This window comes from Bison bison, unplaced genomic scaffold, assembly GCF_000754665.1.
Source record: "Bison bison bison isolate TAMUID 2011002044 unplaced genomic scaffold, Bison_UMD1.0 scf7180017864217, whole genome shotgun sequence".
Taxonomy (NCBI): domain Eukaryota; kingdom Metazoa; phylum Chordata; class Mammalia; order Artiodactyla; family Bovidae; genus Bison; species Bison bison.
Genome location: NW_011494789.1, coordinates 3609725 through 3629922, shown reverse-complemented (window position 1 = coordinate 3629922; position 20198 = coordinate 3609725). Strand labels below are relative to the sequence as shown.

Sequence of the window (20198 nt, the reverse complement as noted above, 5' to 3'; positions counted from 1 at the left end):
GGGGCAGTCCTGGCAGCCACCCCCCGCCTGCCAATCAACCCCTGGAAAAGACACCCGCTTCCCACTCTCCGAATCCCTTCCCCGCGGCTTCACTCCCTGAAACACTTTTCAAGTTTCTCCCCACCCTGTACCCTCCCTCCCGCGCAGACCCGAGCCATCTAGGTGGGCGGGAGTGGAGGATTTGAGCCGCAGTTCACAGCCTTGTCTTTGCCACCTTTGGGGCGGAGGCACCCGGTAGCTGGTGGGAAGAGATGGGAGGGAGGCCAAAGTTTGCTTCCTTGGGTGAAGAAGGAGGGGGGCTGAGGGGAAAACCTGGCCTGAACAAAGACCACTGCTCATTCTGTAAGCCCTCTCCCCCAAGGGCAGGGAAGGGAGGGCTGCCTGGTGTCCCTGAACCCCGACTGTCTTTTTCCCACCCAGAATTCCCAATCCCTAGCCCCCTTTTTATGCTGCAGGAAATCTCAGCTGCTTGGGAAGCGGGTGTAGAGGGAGCATTCTTGGGGGTGGAGGTGAGTAAAAGTGGGTGTTGGAAAGGCTGTGTGCTGACCTGGAGTCCCAGGCAAGGCTGCTGCCCCAGTAAGTGCTCCAGAGAGAGGGCAGGCTAACGGGGTGTGTGTGTGTGTGTGTATATGTAAGGACCACACATTTGCTTCATTGTGGATGCTGCTCCCACCACCTTGGCCTGCTGTGTAGCCAGGGTGAGCCAGCCTGCCCAGATGGGTCATAAGAGCACCCTTTCCCTCCTGGAGGAGGGGAGAGGGAAGGCCTAGGAGGGAGTTAGGTGCAGGTCACAGAAAGCCATGAAGGGTGTCCTAAGAAGTGTCTTGACTAGGACCAGGGATTCAAGTCCAGTCCATGTTGATCGGGCCCTGGGCCCTTTGCCAGCCCCTCCTGCATTCGTAGGGGCCGTGGGGCTTGGCCCAGCTCTAGGGTGTGGCCTTCACAGTCGGGCCTCAGGGAGCCAGAGGTGGCTCTTCTCAATAGTGTTCTCAGGTGGGAGGGGCTGAGGGAGGGGCTGGGATGGTTGCTCTGGGCCCCACTGTGCTCCTGCAAGCCTTTCCCGGTAACCCTCTCACTCCGAAGGGGCTATTATAAAAGCTGACCTTTTCTCCCACGGCTGGTTTGAAAACCCAGCTTTCTGGGGCCAAGAATGAGCAGGGCCAAGAAGAAAAGAAAATTGTATTTCAGGAAAAGCAGCCAGACTGCTTGCTCCTGAACTGCACACATCCCAGGCCAGCAGGGCTCCCAGGTGTGGATGATAGTCCCTTAGTCGTCTCCAGTCCAGCCCCCCAGGCTGCAGAGGTGGGGGTCCCAGCCGAGGGGCCTGAGGAGAGACTGTTCTCCTGAGCCTGTGTAGGTGTGCCTGGGGTCCTGTTCAGAGATGCCTCCCTGGTGTCTGTGACCCTGGTGGGGGTGGGGATGAGAGGAGGAAAAGCGGCAGGGGGGGCAGCCACATCCTTTCAGTTCCTTTCTCTGGAGAAGCCCCTTCTCAAAGCTGGGGTGCGTGTTGCCTGAGTGACCACAGGACATTGAAAGGCTCTGGGTTAGGCCAGCCGAGAACTAGGGATATGTTGGTTGTTAAGGAAATTTCAGCCCCAGGGCCCTTGCCTGGCAAGGAGCCCACAGTTGGGAGTTGGTTGGAAAGTTGGCTTTGGGGAGAGGCTTTTCTGGAGCTTGAGAAGTGGGGTGGGCGTTTTCAGTCAGGGATAGAGTGAAGCACGTTCCTAGGAGCAGGGGCCTTCGGTGTACTCCTCCCAAGGTTCTGAGTGAGGTCTGGGCGTGGGCATGCCTTCCTGGCCCAGCCATCCTGACCTCCAGTGTTGACAAACCCAGAGAGAAAGTGAGATGGGGACAGTGATGGGAGTGGGGACCAGGGTTGGTCAGAGAGCCCACCTCCCACTGGTATTCTCCCTCTCATCGGGGCATTTGATGTACCTGGGCGGTTGTAGGTCTCTGTGGTCTCACAGTCCCTGCTGTGTCTCCAAAAGCTGTTCCACATGTCTGTGCTTTCCTTGAGAGATCCGAGTTTTCTCCTGATCTAGAACCTGGAAACATCACCAGAATACCTTCCAACCTTTACTCACCTAGAATTCTTGGCCAGAGGCACCAGGTTGCCATGATTTCTTTCTCTGGCTGGACTTCTTGGTTTTGGGGGTCATGGGACCACCGAGAAGAGTCAGGGGTAGGTGGTGGTCAGGGAGTTTGGTTGGAAAATGCACTGACCCTCCTATGGAACATCTCTCTGCCCAGGAGCTGAAAGGAAGAGGGAAGCCCTTGCTTTAGGCAGAGGAGCCCAGGACTCTATAAGGATGTCTCTTGGGGCTGTAGACCCACCTGTAGGGCAGGAAGGAAGTGTCCTTATTGCCCCAGTTCCCTAGGCTAGTGTGCTGACGTTTAAGCCTGGGGAGGAGGCCACCTTCTCGTTTTATCTCCCGCTGTGCAGCCTCAGGTAACGCCAAGGTGGAAGAGGAGACGCCTGCTGGGATGCTGGGGTGAGGAGAGTCAGTGGAAGGCCCAAGGCTGGGCCAGTCCTAAGGCTCCAGCAGGCTGGCTACCTGGTTGGCTAGGTGGGACGGCAGGTACAGGTGAGGCCGGGTCAATAGAGCTGATCCTGGAGGGCCCTGTTGCACACGAGTCCTGCAGAGACCCAGGAGTTTGCTGAAGCCTGGCAATAAAGCCCCCGCCTGGGCTTGGGCCGGAGGGCGCTTCTCCATCCTACCCTGGGCAGATGCCTTATGTCTATGCCCACATTCCATGCTGGTTTCTTTAGTGGTCTTGCTCAAGCCTGGCCATAACTGTCAGCTCCTCCTGTCCTGAGGTAGAGGTCTGGTCAGCTAGAGAAAGAAAGTCTTTTGTTGTGGACCCTGAGGTTTTCTCCACCCCAGGCCCACCCCCTGCTCTCTTGGTGGGATAGGCCTGGCCCGCCAGGAGTTCATTTCTAGATGCGTTTCCCCTCTATGGCCCTGTGGGTAGTGACAGGGTTGCAGTGCAGTACATTGCCTCTAGGTGTCGCTGTCTCCCTGTGCTAGCTGCTCCCTGAGCAGGGCCTCTTGGGAGAAAGGAGTGAGAAGTGGGAGTTCTGGGTCAAAATGGAGGAGACTCTTTGGGATTAGGGGATGGGGGAGACTTCTGCCTAAGATCTTATTATGTTTCGGGGCAGAATGGAGTGCGGAAACCCCCCCATCACTCTTCTGGTCTTGGAAAATTCAGTCTTGGCTCTGGGCCATGGCATGGCCTTTTTGTGGGGCAGGATCTGAGTGAGGGGCTTGGAGGGGACCAGGGGACTGGGATGATGTCTGTTTGGGGAGCTTGCTTTTGGAAGGACCAAGCGGCCCTTTCTGTGCCTTTCCCTTCCGTATCTCCTTCCCCGACCCCTTCCCTTTCGAGGACTGTGGGTTTGGACACTGGAGGCCATGCTGGGGAGGCGAGGGTCCATGTGCGAGGTCAGGGTCCACTTGCAGCTGACTTATTACTTGGCTTCTGGAAAGAAGGAGAAACAGAGGGGAGAGGGTATCAAGGAAGGGTGGGGAGCAGAGGAAAGAAAGAGGAAAAGAAATGAGAGAGAAGGAGACAGAGACAGAGAGAGGTATCTGTGGGCGTGGTGGGATGGAGTTGCTTGGGCCCCAGCATTTTTTGGGGGGCTGGGGTGGAACTTGTCTCCATGGTGGATTTTGTCTCTGTTGGACAGGATGGTGTGGAGGGCCGGGTCCCCCAGAGGAGTGCTTCCCTCTGAGCTCTCCTCAGACCTCAGGCTTGTCTGTCCCTGTTTCCTTATGAAGTCTGGGGACTCAAAATGGACAGACTGGGGGTCGGAGGGGCCGTTTTAGCCTGGGTGTGACCTTGAGTTGTCACGTCCCTTCTTTGGGCCTCAGTTTTCTGAGGGTGGAATTCGAAGACTGATCTGGTCTTTGAGAGCCTAACAGGCTGTGAGAGTTAACCAGTCAGCCTAGCTGGTTCCTTGGCCAGACCTGTTTGGACCTGAGGTGGCTGGCAGGAGGCCTGGCTACTCTGAAACTGAGATCTCCCCTTGGCCTGCCCTAGGAGGCCCATCAGCCGCCAGCTCTCTGCTGAGGCTGTGGGATCCTTCTCTGGACTCCTGGCATCTTAGACCGTCTGTGGTCTGGCTGGGGCCTCTGGCTCTTCTGGGCTGTGCTCCTGGGCCCAGGGCCGTGGAAGGAACCAGGAAAGGGTCATGTAGGGCCAGGGCCGAAGACAACTTTTCTCCTTTGGGGTCTGAGGAGAGATGGTGGTATCTTGGGCCCCTTTAGCAGCGCTTACTCTGACTTGCTGGGGCAGGCAGCCTTGAATCGGCCTTGCTGTGTTGAATAGAACCGGTGTGACTCTCCCAGAAGGGCCCCCAGGCCTGCCTCTGGGGTCGGAGACTGCGGCCCTCATTCATGCTTGTCTTCCCTCCCCACCACCCAGACGAGACCCTCCGCTCTTTGGCCAGCCCTTCCTCCCCGCAGGGCCCCGAGCTCCACGGCTGGCGCCCCCCAGTGGACTGTGTCCGGGCCAATGAGCTGTGCGCGGCCGAATCCAACTGCAGCTCCCGCTACCGCACGCTGCGCCAGTGCCTGGCCGGCCGGGACCGCAACACTATGCTGGCCAACAAGGAGTGCCAGGCAGCCCTGGAGGTGCTGCAGGAGAGCCCGCTCTACGACTGCCGCTGCAAGCGGGGCATGAAGAAGGAGCTGCAGTGCTTGCAGATCTACTGGAGCATCCACCTGGGGCTGACCGAGGGTAAGGCCGGCCAGGGTCCTGGGTTCAGCGGGAGGGCCTGGTAACGGGATGGACTGGCCCGCTGTGTCTCTCTCCACCTCCTGGGCAACCTAGCACCCAGAGGAGGTAATCATCTGACCTGGAGAGGGGGGGCGCAGATGTTGCTGGAGAGACAGACCAAGGAGGAGCTAGGGAGGAGAAAGGGTCAGGGTGGTGGAATGAGAGGGGATGGGGGTCTGGATGGGGAGTGGACCAAGGCTGGCTGGCTGGCTGTGTGTCGCGGTAACAAGGGCAGGTGAGGCCAGAGTGCCCAGGTGGATGGAGAAAAGCACAGAGGAGAGAGAAGGGACTGGCTGCGTGCGGGCGGAGCTGTGAGGTTTGCATGTGAGCAGACCAGCCCCTGCCACTCTCTGCTGCCCCTCTTCTGCCTGCCTGCTTCCAGGAGGCCTGCCCTTCTGGTAGCTTCCTGACCCCTGACCTGTCTTAGGCACCATCAGCAGGGATTGGAGGGCACGTGGGCAGCAGGTCCCAGAGCCCTGGGCAAGCCCTCCTCCAATTTCCAAGGCCAAACCTGTAAGCCTCTCAACCACCTCCCCCATTTCCTCCGCCTCCAGACTAGGGTGTGGAGGATTTGCAGGCCTCCTGGGTCAGACATTCATTTATTAATTCAACAGCTGTTTACTGGGAGTTTCCTGGCTGCTAGGCATTAATAGTCCAGAGCAGCTGGGGCAGCATTTGCCTTTGTGGAGCTCCTCTTCTCGGGGGACACAGATAAGTCAGGGACTTTCTGTCATTTGGTGATGTAGTGAGTGCTGTCGGAAAGCACTGGGGGCTCTGGAAGAGCCAAAGAAGGGCATCTAACCCCTTTTTGCAAAATCTAGAGAGCCTTCCTGAAAGAGGTGGGCTTCAGGCTGAGACTAAAGAGTGAGGTGCAGTTATTTCGTGAAGGCATGTGGGGAGAGTGTGGGAGGTGGGGGACAGAGCTTGGGCAAAGGGCAGCATGTAATGCAGGTTAGCTGACCTTACAGACACGCAGGTAACTCAGTGGTGCTAAGTTGCTTTAGTCGTGTCTGACTCTAGCCCACCAGGCTCCTCTGTCCATGGGATTCTCCAGGCAAAAATACTGGAGTGGGTTGCCATGCCCTCCTCCAGGGGATCTTCCCGACCCAGGGATTGAACCCTCATCTCTTCTGTCTCCTGCATGACAGATGTGTTCTTTACCACTACCACCACCTAGAGGCAAGTGGAGTGGGGATGGAGGAGGAGAGATGGGAGGGGTTTGGATCTGGTGGGCAGCACCCCTTGGAGGTTTTATGTGATGATCTGTGCTTCAGGAAAAAGTTCACATGGTTCCAACAGGAGAGCAGATTGGAGAGACTGTTTGGAGGCCACTGCTGTGGTGCAGGCCAGGAACATGGCGGCTGAACAAGGACAGTGGTAGGAAAGAAAGATCTAAGAGCTGCCCAGGAGTTGGAATCAACAGGTCTTTGTGAAAGGCCGGAAGAGTCAGGGAGGGCCCCCAGGCTTCTGTCTGGGGCAGCTGAGTGGCTGAGGGGGCTCATCACGGCAAAGGTGTTGAGTCGGGGGAGGGCTGGAGATATGCGTTTGTTTTGGGGTTATATGCCCCTCATCGGCCCTGCCCTATAGACAGCTGGGCGTGCAGGGCTGGGGCTCAGGTGAGGAAGGGGGACTGGACTTAAGGATTGAGACGTCATGAGCAAGGACTTCCTTGGAAGTGATAAAGACTCCGACTTTCAATGCAGAGGGTGTGGGTTCGATCCCTCATTGGGGAACTGAGATCTCACATGCTGCAGGGTGTGGCCAAAAATAAATAAAAATGTGGTAAATCAACTACAATAAAAAATAAAAAAGAAGTCACCAGCAGCCTGCAGGTGGTAACTGGGGCCAAGGGATTGGGTACAGTCACACTGGGAGGAGGTCAGGAACTGAACTACTGGGATCACTGCCATTGAAAGATGGGCTGCAGGGGTGATGAGGAGGCTGTGGGGGTGAGGTGGGAGGGAGCCCCTTGGGAGGAGCTCACTGTCAGAAGGAAGGAGGATCAACAGCCTCCAAGACTTCAGGCCGGACAGGAGAGGGATGGAGAGTGTACCTGGTGCCCTTGGGGAGACTCCTTAGGTGGCCACTGGGAGCAGAAGCCTGCTTAGCGGGGTGCCTGGGAGCTGGGGAACTGGGAATGATGACTGTGGACAACTTCTTGAATTCTGGTGTGAATATACAGGGCTTCGGCAATGGCACCCCACTCCAGTACTCTTGCCTGGAAAATCCCATGGGCGGAAGAGCCTGGTAGGCTGCAGTCCATGGGGTCGCTAGAGTCGAACACGACTGAGCGACTTCACTTTCACTTTTCACTTTCATGCATTGGAGAAGGAAATGGCAACCCACTCCAGTGTTCTTGCCTGGAGAATCCCAGGGATGTGGGAGCCTGGTGGGCTGCTGTCTATGGGGTTGCACAGAGTCGGACACGACTGAAGTGACTTAGCCGTAGCCGTCCCAGGTGGCTCAGGGGTAAATAACTCACCTGACAATGCAGGAGACAAAAGAGATGTGGTTTCGCTCCCTGGGTGAGGAAGATCCCCTGGAGGAGGGCATGGGAACCCACTCCAGTATTCTTCCCTGGAGAATCCCGTGGACAGAGGAGCCTGGCAGGCTATAGTCCATGTGATCGCAAAGAGCTGGACATGACTGAAGCCACTTAGCAAGCATGTGAAGATAGAGAACAAAGGATGACTTTTTTAAAAAAGAGAGTCGACTAGTTTAAATTCTAAAGTAGGACAGAAGCAATGGAGAGGCTGAGGTTAAGAAGAGAGAGGGGTGTGATGTGGAACTGTGCCCTTAGGGGAGGGGAGGTGTCAGCCTGGAATCTGAGGGTCATCAGCCTGCCTCCCCTGCCCCAGCTGCTGGAGGGGCAGGAGGAAGCTGGGCCCAGGGTGGAGCCTGGATAGTGATGAGTTCCTGACCAGTGGCTCAGAAGTTTCAAACTTGCCCTAAAATTAGGAATAAACAGGCTTGGAATTATTAACAGTATTACCACCATTAGTAACATAGTAATTCCTCAAGAACTGAGTGGTGACTTCTCTGTTGCTGGCAACCTGGAGTCCTAGAACTTGAAATTAGCAAAGAGAGGGAACTAGCCACAGAGAGGGGCGCTCTGTTCTCTGTGAGATAAGGGGCTGGCTTCCTCCTACCCTCCCAGGCTGACTCCATGCACAGAATACATATTTATCACAAAGAAGACTTATTTAACTTCTTACAAAACTCACATAACAGAAACTGACAAATCCATGTTGCTGTTTAGTTGCTCAGTCATGTCTGACTCTGCAATCCCAAGGACTGTAGCCCACCAGGCTCCTCTGCCCTGGGATTTCCCAGGCAAGAATACTGGAGTGGGTTGCCATATCCTTCTCCCCATGCACAGAACAGTAAGGGCCCCAATTCAGGAAGCCGGTTTGTTTAGGTTTTTGCTTTCTTTCCACGGCCTTTGGTTTCAACCCAAGGGAGACTGGGCAGAAGGTGGGTGGGCTTGCTGTAGGTGCAGAATGGGAAGGGAGGGGATAGAAGAGTTTAGGGCTAGAGAGCTGGATGGGCCACTGGAGACCCTTCCCATTGGACTGGCACCCTCAGCATCACCACATCAGCGCACTGGGGACCTTGCTTGGAGCTGGGTGGTGAGGTGTTTTGATGACAACAGAAAGCATAATATGCATTTTATGCTGCCTTCTGCCACGTCTTCAAGGCCCCTTCAACCCAAGAGGGCTCTGACTGTAGAGTCTCTGGATCCCAATGCTTGAGATGGTTTGTTGGTTCATTTACTCAACAAACATCTGTTAAATACCTACTGTGTGCTTCAGAGGGCGAGAGCACTGAGGAAGCCTTGGGCCCTGTGTGGGCACCTGTAGTCTGGGAGGCCCTTCTTTGGGTCCACTCTAGAAAGTCAGGCCCCTGCTTTTCTCCTTCCTCAGAACCATGCTCCCTACCCCTTGCAGACTGCTCAGTCCCCTCCCCTGGGTCTTTGGGCCAGTGGTTTCTGTTTGGGGCTGACTGGGGAACCGGGAGGCCTTTTATTAGTAACAGCAGGTGGTGTTCCTCCGAAGGACAGAGTCTTCCTGAGAGGGGGCTCTTCCTGGAGTGGGAAGAGTGGTCTCCTGGGAAGATGCAGGCACTTCCTCCCTATTCCTTGTGCGTGTGTGTGTGCTAAGTCACTTCAGTTGTGTCCAACTCTTTGCAACCCCGTGGACTGAGCCCACCAGGCTCCTCCATCCATGGGATTCTCCAGGAAAGAATACTGCAGTAGGTTGCCATGTCCTACTCCAGGGGATCTTCCTGACCTTAGCATTGTCAGTTTCTGTTATGTGAGTTTTGTAAGAAGTTAAATAAGTCTTCTTTGTGATAAATATGTATTCTGTGCATGGAGTCAGCCTGGGAGGGTAGGAGGAAGCCAGCCCCTTATCTCATTTTGATAACCTGACTTGGGTCTGGACGGGTGAGGGGATCAAGGAGTGGAGAGACTCATGTGGGTTTGCACTTAGATTCTCGCTTCTCCAGGGCCCCTGCTGGTGGATGCAATTCCTACAGACTTAGTCCCACCTTTTGCCTCTGAGAGAGAGGCCCTACCTGTCACCTCCCCACCTGAGGCTGAGCTCACTGCATGGACTGAGGACCTCAGCAGTCCATGTGTGGGCAGAGCTGGGAGCTGAACTCTCAGACAGTCCCAACTGCCAAGGGCCTTGAGATCATTCTAGCAGGAGGCTGAGATGCAGAGAGGTGTGGTAGGCCTCACAGGGCACACAGCAAGCTGCTGGTGGGACCAGACCCTGGACTCTTCTAAGTAGACCCCTTTCCACTGTCCTGGAAAGCAGACACATCACTTGGCCAACAAAGGTCCATATAGTCAAAGCTATGGTTTTTCCAGTAGTCACGTATGGATGTGAGAGTTGGACCATAAGGAATGTTGCTGCTGCTGCTGCTAAGTCGCTTCAGTCGTGTCCAACTCTGTGCGACCCCATAGACGGCAGCTCACCAGACTCCCCCGTCCCTGGGATTCTCCAGGCAAGAACACTGGAGTGGGTTGCCATTTCCTTCTCCAATGCATGAAAGTAAAAAGTGAAAGTGAAGTCGCTCAGTCATGTCCGACTCTTAGTGACCCCATGGATTGCAGCCCACCATCCATGGGATTTTCCAGGCAAGAGTACTGGAGTGGGGTGCCATTGCCTTCTCTGAAGGAAGGTTGAATGCCAAGGAATTGATGCTTTCGAACTGTGGTGCTGGAGAAGACTCTTGAGAGCCTCTTGGACTGCACGGAGATCAAACCAGTCTATCTTAAAGGAAATCAACCCTGAATATTCATTGGAAGGACTGATGTTGAAGCTGAAGCTCCAGTACTTTGGCCAATTGACATGAAGAGCCAACTCATTGTAAAAGACCCTGATGCTGGGAAAGACTGAGGGCAGGAGGAGATGGGGGTGACAGAGGATGAGATGGTTGGATGGCATCATTGACTCAATGGACATGAGTTTAAGCAAACTCCGAGAGACAGTGTAGGACAAGGAAGCCTGATATGCTGCAGCCCATGGGGTCACAAAGAGCTGGACACAACTGAGTAACTGAAAAGTGACCACTGCCCTGGGGTAGAGCTGTGGCCTTGAGCTCGTCTTCCCCTCTGCCATAACCGCCCCCGTAATCACCAGTATTTACATTGGGGTGAGGGGAGGGATGTCACTGTTGGCTGCACAGGGCACTTGAGACCAGGCTTCTTGCCTCCTCCAGTGGCAATGCTGAAGTTCAAGGTCATCCTGCTTCTGCAAATGTGAAGTGCACAGGGTTCTTCCTACATGTCCTCTCCCAGCTCGTGGGCCTGGAGTCTGACATCCTGCATTTGACTTCAGTCTTGCTGCCAGGCAGACCTCAGATTTCCTGATGGTGAATTCTGCTGCAGGAGCAGGCAAGGAGAATTGATTTAAATAGGATGGGCCCCTCCCAACCAGTCATGGAAGAGGCTCTTTTTCCCCAGAGATCCATCCCCTGGGCCAATCAGTCATACTAGCCTATCTGTACCCAGGCACAGTGCTGTGTCAGATGCTATAGGGAAGGACAGGCCCTGCTGTAGGGAAGTGGTCCAGCCAGGAGAAGACAGCTCTGTGAAAAGTATGCAAGAGTTGTTTAGTCGCTCAGTTGTGTCCAACTCTTTGCGATCCCATGGACTACAGCACACCAGGCTTCCCTGTCTGTCACTATTTCCCTGAGTTTGTTCAGACTCATGTCCATTGAATTGGTGATAACATCCAACCATCTCATCCTCTGCTGCCCACTTCTTTTGCCTTCAGTCTTTCCTAGCACCAGGGTCTTTTCCAATGAGTCAGCTCTTCGAATCAGGTGGCCAGAGTTTTGGAGCTTTAGCCTCAGTCCTTCCAATGAATCTTCAGGGTTGGTAGTACTTGTTTAAGAATTTGGTTTCGGTAACACTTTTTATTTTTGGAGGCAGTATTCATACTGGTTAAGTACTTGGACTCTGGAGCCAACAGCCTGGATTTGAAACTTAGCTCTGCCACTCACCGGCTGTGTGTCTTGGGCAAGTGCTGTAGCATCTCCATGCCCCAGTCCCTGATCAGAAAAATAGGGAGAATAATAGTGCCTAGCCCCTGGGGAAATTAAGAGGATTAAATGAGTTAGTACATCTAAAGCACTTCTAATAGTGCCAGTATGAAGAAAGCACAACATAACCTCATCGTTATTACAAAAGCGCTTCCTAAGTTCTCTTGTTATTTGTTTGCACCAGCTAGCATGGCTGGTACGCTCCACCCGCCCCCACCCCCGGTCAGGGAGTTTCTCCAGTGCTGGTGGGCAAAGGGGAGGATGCTGAGATCTTGCAAGCCCATGATGGCCCTGCAGGCCCTGGGGGGGGAGGTGGGGTTGGAGACAGGCCTGGACCAAAGAGTCATCTTTGGGTTAGGCAGATACCAGTGGGCACCCCCTGTGCATAAGGCGCCCTGTGTGCTGGATCGGGTGGGGCCTAAGGGTGTTCTTGTGAGATACAGTGAAGGGTGGGGCCACTTCTCAGGGGGCATGCTCTTCCTTCATGTCCTCTGGGGGGGTCTGTACCCTTTTTTGGGGGGTCATCCTAGTATAGTGGAGAGATGCCTTGTCCCTGGACCGGCAGAGAGCCAGTCAGGGGCTAGCCTGTGGGTGACTTTGGGGCCTGGCTGAAGAAGCAGATTCCAAGACCCCCTCCCCCGGAGGCCAGCCCCGGAGGCCGGCCCCTTCCTGCAGGTGGCCCCCTGCAGGGGTGCCACCCCCATGGCCTCCTCTTTAGGTGGTGAGCTTGCCTGTGGCTCTGGGCCTCAGGTGGACAGGAAATCAATGTGTGAGGCTGTGGTCATCACCTGTCTCCCCCGCCCCCTCTGCATGCACACACAGTCTGAGTGATTATCCATTGATTTCTTCTCACCATCATGTCCATCTCGAGGATCTTCCCTTTCCTGCTGAGGTACACTGGTGGAGGGGGCAGGAGTCCCGCTGAGGTGGTGCTGGGTCTCCAGGGCAGTCATCCGCCATTTATCTGCTGTCACTCATTCACATCCTCGAGCCTCTGGTGCACCCCAGAGCCTGTGGGAGGGGCAGCAGGTGGAGGGGAAGACAGGTCGGAAGGCATACAGGAGTCACTGGTCAGGCCTCCGTCCAATGGACCTCAGCCAGTCACTCCTGGTGACATGGTGGGAAGCAATGGGGAAATCCTGTCCCCTTAAGCTGGGGTATGGGCTTCCCAGGTGGCTCAGTGGTAAAGAATCTGCCCACCAATGCAGGAGAGGTGGGTTCAATTCCCGGGTTGGAAAGTTCCCCTGGAGAAGGAGACGGCAACCCACTCCAGTATTCTTGTCTGGAGAATCCCATGGTTAGAGGAATCTGGTGGGTTACAGTCCATGGAGTCGCAAAAGAGTCAGACACGACTGAGGATGCATGCACCCAAGTAAGCCTGGGCAGAGCCAGTCTCTTGTGATGGGAGAGGATGTTAGTGTCAGGGCCAGGTAGCTCTAGGTCTGCCATGAGGAGCTGTGTGGTCTCAGGCAGGTTGCTTCACCTCTCTGGGCCACGTCAGAGCCCTCTCCTGTGAAATGAGGAAGTTGTACTAAATGACTGTTGGAGAGTCCTTCGGCTTCAAATCCTGGGATTTGTTTAATACCTGGCCTTCCATGGTGAGTATCAGGGTTCCACCTTCCCCTGTGCCTTCTTTCCAGAAGCATATAGAAGTCCTTAGAAGAGGCCGGGGCATGCAGGGAGTCATGAGAGAGCTGTATTGGGCAGTCTGATCTGCTCTGGTTGGAGAGAAATACCTTACCCACATAAAGTGTGCAAAGCTTTGGGCAGGATGTGAGCCTGGTCTGATGCGGTTCTCTCTTCCAGGCGAGGAGTTTTATGAAGCCTCACCTTATGAGCCAGTGACCGCCCGCCTCTCGGACATCTTCAGGCTTGCTTCAATCTTCTCAGGTGAGTGGGCTTGTGCTGGGGCCTTGACAGTTCTGCTCAGGTCCCCTGGGGCTGGCAGATCGAACCTTGTGGCTTGGGTGAGATGTCCTCTCGCCAGTAAGCCCCTGAACACCTCCAAATCTGGGGTCTTCATCTGTAAAGAGAAAACCATGACACCTTCCCCCTTTCTCACCACCACCGAGGTTGTGTGTGGCCTAAAGCATTTATGGGAATGGCCTAGAATGACCTGCCATGCAGGAGGTCTTGAATCTGACATCTGGTATTGCTTTCCCATTTTGTCACTCATCTTGCCTGGCTGGGTCCTTTCCAGCTGTTCTACTTTGGTAAATTTGCTCAGCCTCTCTGTGCCTCAGTTTGCTCTTTGGTGCAGAGGGGAGGGCACCTATCTTGTTGGATGGCCGTAGGGTCAGAATGAACCAATGGTTGACCATGGCTGAGCATGTTGCTGGGCTTGTGGGAGCTGTTAGTTGAGGTGGCCTGTGTTCCTGTCACCATCGTCCATTCTGTTCAGAAATTCTTGTCTCCCCTGGGCGTTCTGCTTCTGAAATCCCTCTGAGGAGAGCCTCTGCTTCCTGGCCACTCCTGCCTCAGGCTGCCTAGGGAGTGAGAGGCTCACTTGAGCTCCAGTTTGCTTGCCATGGTCTGTGTGTAGGAGCCCCGTGAGTTTTTTTGGTTCTTTCTTCTTGACCTTGTTCCCTCTGGCTTTTGGGTGACCAATGGGTCTAGGGCAGCCTACCTCTACTTGGGCACTGGGGAGGGCCTTCTGGTCTTGGGAACTCTGTGGAGGCTGGGATGAGCTTTCTGGAGTCACCAGTCGTGCTTAGAGAGGGCCAGGGTGGGCTTTCTCACCGAGACCTGTGAGTGTAGGGCCCCAAATCTCAGGCTTGTGGCACTTTGTGACTGTGAAACATTCTGAAGTTTCTTTTGCTCTAAACCAAGGTTTCTCAATAGCAGCGCTGTTGCCATTGACCTGGGTAATCCTCTCTGTGGCAGAAGCTGTCCTGTGTATGGTGTTTAGCAACATCCCTGGCCTCTACTCACTGGATTCCTGGAGCAGCCCCGCAAACTGTGACAACCCAGTGCGTCTCCAGACACTGCCACTTGTCCCCTGAGGGGAACAGTCACTGCCAGTTGAGAAGCAGAACTCTAGACTGAAATGAAAGACTCTCTAGCGAGACCCTGGGCCCTTTCCAATGAAGAATTCTCCAGGACAGTATTTCCCAAATTTTTCTTTTTTTTCATTGTTGCCCCTTTAAGGAGAAAAATTAATTCTAAAGAGAGAAATAGTCTCAGTCTGCTGGGCCTGCCATAAAAGAATATCCTAGACTGGATGGCTTAAATGATGGAAGTCTATTATCTCACAGTTCTGGAGGCCAGAAGTCCAGGGTCAAGGTCTGGCAAGTTCGGTTTCTGGAGAGGGCTTGCTTCATGGTTTGCAGACAGCAGCCTTCTCACTGTGTCCTCTTAGGGTAGGGGGTGTAGATGGGTGGGAAGGATGTGGGGGATTGGAGCAGGGAGATACAAAGAAGAGAGGGGGGAGAGAGAGAGAGAAAGAGAAAGAAAGGCCTCTTCCTCTTCTTATGAGGACACTAATCCTATTGGATCATGGCCCCATCCATATGACCTTAATTTAACCTTAATTACCTCCTAAGAGCCTTGTCTTCAAATACAGTCACACTAGGGGGTTTAAGGCTTCAGCATCATGAATTTAGGGTGGGGACACAATTCAGTCCATAGCCAATGCTAAGTAGTAAAATTTTGTCAGATAGGGTTGAGGTTTGGAGGGCCACATGCCACTGTCATATCTCCTTTTTTTTTTTTGCTTACCCAGGAGCCCATTTTTGCTCCTTTAGGGCTGATACCCTCCTTTTCTGTTGAGAAGGCATGCTCTAAGGGATTAAGAGGTGGTGATACACATGTACCTGGTGGGAGAAATCCTGGGACCCATGAAAAGGGAGGCAGTGGCCAAAGACTGACCATTTGGATGTGCCTTTGGCACTGGTAGTGGCGGGGATGGCGGTGGATGGGATGGTGACTTCACAGATGGTCCCTGCATGGAGTGGCCTGCCCTGGGCTCTCACTGTCACACCCTGCAATGGGGTGATGGCTGAGGTACCCATCTTGTCTCTGTTTATGGCTTTGTGATGACTCTGTGATGAGCCTTGCCCATCTCTCAGGGGCTGAACTGGCTGATGGACTGGCTGAGGCCCCTCCTAGCACAGACATTTGATTCTCACATCTCTTGATTAGTTTTGGATAGAAAACCACCTTGGGCCACTCTTTCGGAGGCAGTGCTTGGGGACTCCAGCAGATTGAGGAGGTAGTTGGCATGTGGATGCTGTGACGGGGAAATCCTAGCAACCTGACCTACCCGTTTCCTACCCCACCCCAAGCTAAGGTGCCACTGTCTGGGCGGGAGCCATTGGATTTACCTCCAGGGAAGAAATGGCTTTGGCTTGCTCCCTGGAGGTTGAAGGTCAGAGGTCTTCACCCGAGCTGGGATCTCCAGTGCTTCCTAGACTGACACTAAGTATCTTCCTGGCAGAAAATCTTTCTGTAATGGATTTGGCATTCTGCAGGACAAGGAGGTTGACAAGACAAATGAGGAGATTGCTGGTCTGCAGCTCACTCAATCAGCATCCTTTACCTGATGCTCAGACATAACTGGGCCCCGCATGACCCTGGATCCCTGGGCTCTGGGGACCACTCCCCACAGTGAGGGCAAGGCTCCCCCTCATTGCGCCTGCTGCCCCTGCTTCACCCAGAGCAGCCCTCGAGTTGGTGCATGGGGTGGCTCTATCTGAGGGAAACCTGGCCACCAAGAAACCAAGCAGACCGTGGTAGGAGGCACGCAGCAGAAAGAAGGCTGAGTGGGGAACTGCGAGCCTGATTCCAGCATAGTCTCTGCCACAGATCAGCTGATGGGCTTGGGCAGGTCACTTCCCTGCTCCAGACCTTATGTCTCTTTTCTGAAAAAGGAAGGTGTGAGCTTAGAGCAGGCTTGACCTCATCAAGGCACACTCACGACGGTGGTGTTATTTGACATCCATAGGATGGAGTAGAGCAGCTTGGAGCTCAGATGGTCATGGCCGTTGCCTGCCTGCCCAGGAGGCTGAGGGGTCAATATCTGGGCAGGTGTATGACCCACCTGTGGCTCACTGGCTGGGGAGGCCCGGCCTGGGAGACCTCAGGTCCTGCACTGATGCTTCAGGATGATATGGCTGCCGCCCAATACGATTGTATGAAGCACTGTCTCCTACCTTTCCACACATTTATATGTGGTCTTAGGCTGCCCCCTCCACCATCTTGATGTGGAAAGGCTGTGGTGAGGGGCAGAACTGGGAATTCTCCAGACTGTAATACTCCCATTTGGAACCCAGGGACTTGGGGGAGGCTGCTCTTGTATCTTTGGGGCTAAGTTGCTACTGTCTCTTTATTGATCTGTTTTCGGCTGTGTGGGGTCCTTGTTCCTCTGCGTGCTCTAGTTGCTCCTCCCCCTCTAGTTGCGGCAAGTGGGGCTACTTTCTAGTTGTGGTGCACAGGCTTCTCAGGGCTGCAAGGGGTGATGCGAACAGTGAGGGAAAGGAAATGCTTCATCTACAAGGGGTGAGGCCATAAAAGTGAGGATGAAGGGCCTGGGCGGGCCAGGCAGTGGCTTCCCTCTCAACTGCTGGGCCATGCCTCAGGGCCAGGGAGAAGCAGCAGGCAGGGGCCTTTACGGGGCTGTCAGTGGGCACTCTCTCTGTGTTCCTGGTGAGGCTGGGGGCCTCCATGGCCTTGGGCACCTGATGCAGGTGTTGCCAGATACATGGGTACAGGCGTTGCCAGATACGTGGGTTCAGTTCAGTTCAGTTGCTCAGCTGTGTCCGACTCTTTGCGACTCCATGAACTGCAGCACACCAGGCCTCCCTGTCCATCACCAACTCCACCCACGTCCACTGAGTCGGTGATGCCATCCAACCATCTTATCCGTGGGTACAGAGTAAATTTATGCAAACTTGTCCTTTCTATAGTTGGAAGGGAACTTAGAGATCCTCTAAGCCCACTCCTTACTTGGCAACAAGGGAAACTGCGGCTCCAGGTGAAGGGGTAGTCCACATCAGGATTCAGTCCTGCTTGTCCCCCTGCCCGTCATGTTCCTCAGACTTCTTCCGGTGCTTCAGCTCTAAGCCCTGGTTTCTTCTTACACAATGCTGGACTGATGGCAACACCTACCTGCTCAGGTTTTAAATCCTGTGGACAGAGGACAAGAACAATAAATACAAATATCTGCTATTAAATTTGGGCTTCTCCAGTGGCTCAGCGGTAAAGAGCCCACCTGCCAACGCAGGAAACATAAGCGACGTGGGTTCGATCCTTGAGTCAGGAAGATCCCTGAAGAAGGAAATGGCAAACTGCTCCAGTATTCTTGCCTAGTAAATCCCATGGACAGAGGAGCCTGATGGGTTACAGCCCATCAGATTGCAAAGACTTGAACCCAACTTAGTGACTAAACAACAAAAACGACAACAAAAAATTGAGAAATTGCGTGCAGATTCCTGGCCCAGTACCTGGGATATTGGACTCAAACATGTAGCTTCTTGGCCTGGAGAATTCCATGGACTGTATAGTCCATGGGGTCACAAAGAGTTGGACACAATTGAGCAACTTTCACTTTCATGCATTGGAGAAGGAAATGGCAGCTCACTCTAGTGTTCTTGCCTGGAGAATCCCAGGGACAGAGGAGCCTAGTGGGCTCCCGTCTATGGGGTCGCACAGAGTCAGACACAACTGAAGCGACTTAGCAGTAGCAGCAGCAGAGCAACTTTCACTTTTTACAACTGACAGTGGAGTGATTTCTCCAAGGCCATCAGCGGCTCAGGCAAGGTTGTCCTGGAGCCTGTTTATGGGAGATGGTTGCATGGCTTTTGGTGACATGAGGCTCCCTCCCAGCCATGTTCATGCTGGGTGGGGGCTGCAGTGGGAGGTGGCTGGGCGATTTTTAGGGGACAGTGGGTCCCTGGGGCGCCTGCTGGGCCTCTGTGGCCTTAGCTCACTGTGATCAGGTGGGAACACAGGGTAGCTGGTGAGAGGCCTGGCTTGGGCCTTCTGTTAGTGGTTAGAGGAAGAAGTGATGGGTGGTGACAGTGTCAGTTGGCTGTGAGCGTCTGGGGTGGGCTGTCTTGCTTGGATGGAGCCAGGAGAGGCCTGAGGATGTTCTTTTTTTTTTTTTAAGGAAATTTTTGTTTTATTTTGTTTATTTGAGTGTAGTTGGTTTATAATGTTGTTAGTTTCTGCTGTACAACAGAGTGAGTCACCTACATGTATACACATATCCCCTCCCTTTTGAATCTCCCCTCCCATCCTACCCATCCATGTAGGTCATCACGGAGCACCAAACTGCACTCCTCAGATGTTCTTTTTTTAAAAAAATTAAGTAATTAAATTTTAATTGGAGGATAATTGCTTTACAATACTTTGTTGATTTCTGCCAGACATCAGCATGAATCAGCCATAGGTATAAGTTTGTCTTCTCCCTTCTGAACGTCCCTTCCCACCTCCCTCCCCATCCCACCGCCTCTGGATTGTCACAGAGGACTGGATTTGAGCTCCCTGAGTCATACAGTAAATTTCCACTGGCTATCTAATCTTACATATGGTAATGTATATGTTTCCCCGATGCTCTCTCAATTTGTCCCGCCCTCTGGTTCCCTCCCTGTGTCCACAAGTCTCTTATCTGTGTCTCCACTGCTGCCCTGCAGTTAGGTTCATCCCTACCATCTTTCTAGATTCCATACATATGCATTAAAAATATGATATTTGTCTTTCTCTTTTTGATACTTTATTCTGCGTAATAGGCTATTAGTTCATCCACCTTGTTAGAACTGAGTCAAATGCATTCCTTTTAGTGGCTGAATAATATTCCATTGAGTGTATGTACACAACTTCTTTATCCATTCATCTGTCAATGGACATTTAGGTAAACAGTGCTGCGATGATCATTGGGGTGCATGCATCTTTTTCAATTATGGTTTTGTCACTCGAGTGTATGTTCCTCGGTTCTTCATCTCGTCACAACAAAGATTTGGAGCGACGGACATTAAAGCCCTCAGCGCGTCACACCTCTTGGGTCTTGGACAAACCATGCTACAGCTCTTAGGCAAATCAGTGTTACAGCTCTATTTTATTTAGAAGATAGCAGGAGAGTGAGAGAGAGAGAGAGAAAGAGAGAGCGTGCACGCATGCGGGAGATAGAGTCCGAGAGAAAGCACTTTGGCTCCTCCTTTTATATGATTTTTCCTCCACCTGGGCCTGCCCTATGCAAATTGGGCTTAGCCAGGAGTGCTGTTTGTTCTGCCTGAAGTTTTCACTGTGGTCCTCGGACCTTCCTTTGACCTTCCTTGTCTTTTAGCCACCGCCATTTTGGACTCCTTTTCCCTATTCTACCTACTTAACAGTCTCCTTGGGGTTTATACCCAGTAGTGGGATTGTTGGGTTATATGGTAGATTTATTTCTAGTTTTTTAAGGAATTTCCATACTGATCTCTATAGTGGCTGTATCAGTTTGCATTCCCACCAAGAGTGCAGGAGGGTTCCCTTTTCTCTGCACCTCTGGGGTGTTCTAGTTGGAGGCTCCACTGGTCCTTTTTCAGGGGCCTCAGGAGAGGAGGGAACCCTACCCTTGCCAAGAAGCTTTGGAAATGGCCCCTGAGGGACACCACCCTCCCGCTCTGTGCCCTTGTGCTTCGTTCGTATTACAGTGCTTACTCTTGCGTGCTGGGGGCACGAATATGATTGCAGTGTGATTGTTGGGCTCTGTGTCACTGCACGCATGCATCTCTGTGTTTCCCTGGGTGCCTAACACTGGCACTGACACCCATCCACGGAGGATCCTGGACTAGAGGATGGTGGCGGACTAGAGACCTGCTGGTCCTAGTTTGAATCCTAGCTGGACCCTATTCACTGATTGACTACAGGGTGGATCAGTTGACTGAATC

General features: G+C 53.4%; 1 protein-coding gene across 1 annotated transcript in view; it reads left to right on the top strand.

Moving 5' to 3' along the window:
- The window catches only part of GFRA2 (GDNF family receptor alpha 2), a 106137-nt gene that overhangs the window by 1247 nt on the left and 84692 nt on the right, over window positions 1-20198 (top strand). Inside the window, exons 2-3 of the mRNA XM_010845443.1 lie at window positions 4426-4740; window positions 13138-13221. Coding sequence (XP_010843745.1) covers window positions 4426-4740; window positions 13138-13221 — 399 coding nt within the window. The remainder of the gene's footprint in view (window positions 1-4425; window positions 4741-13137; window positions 13222-20198) is intronic.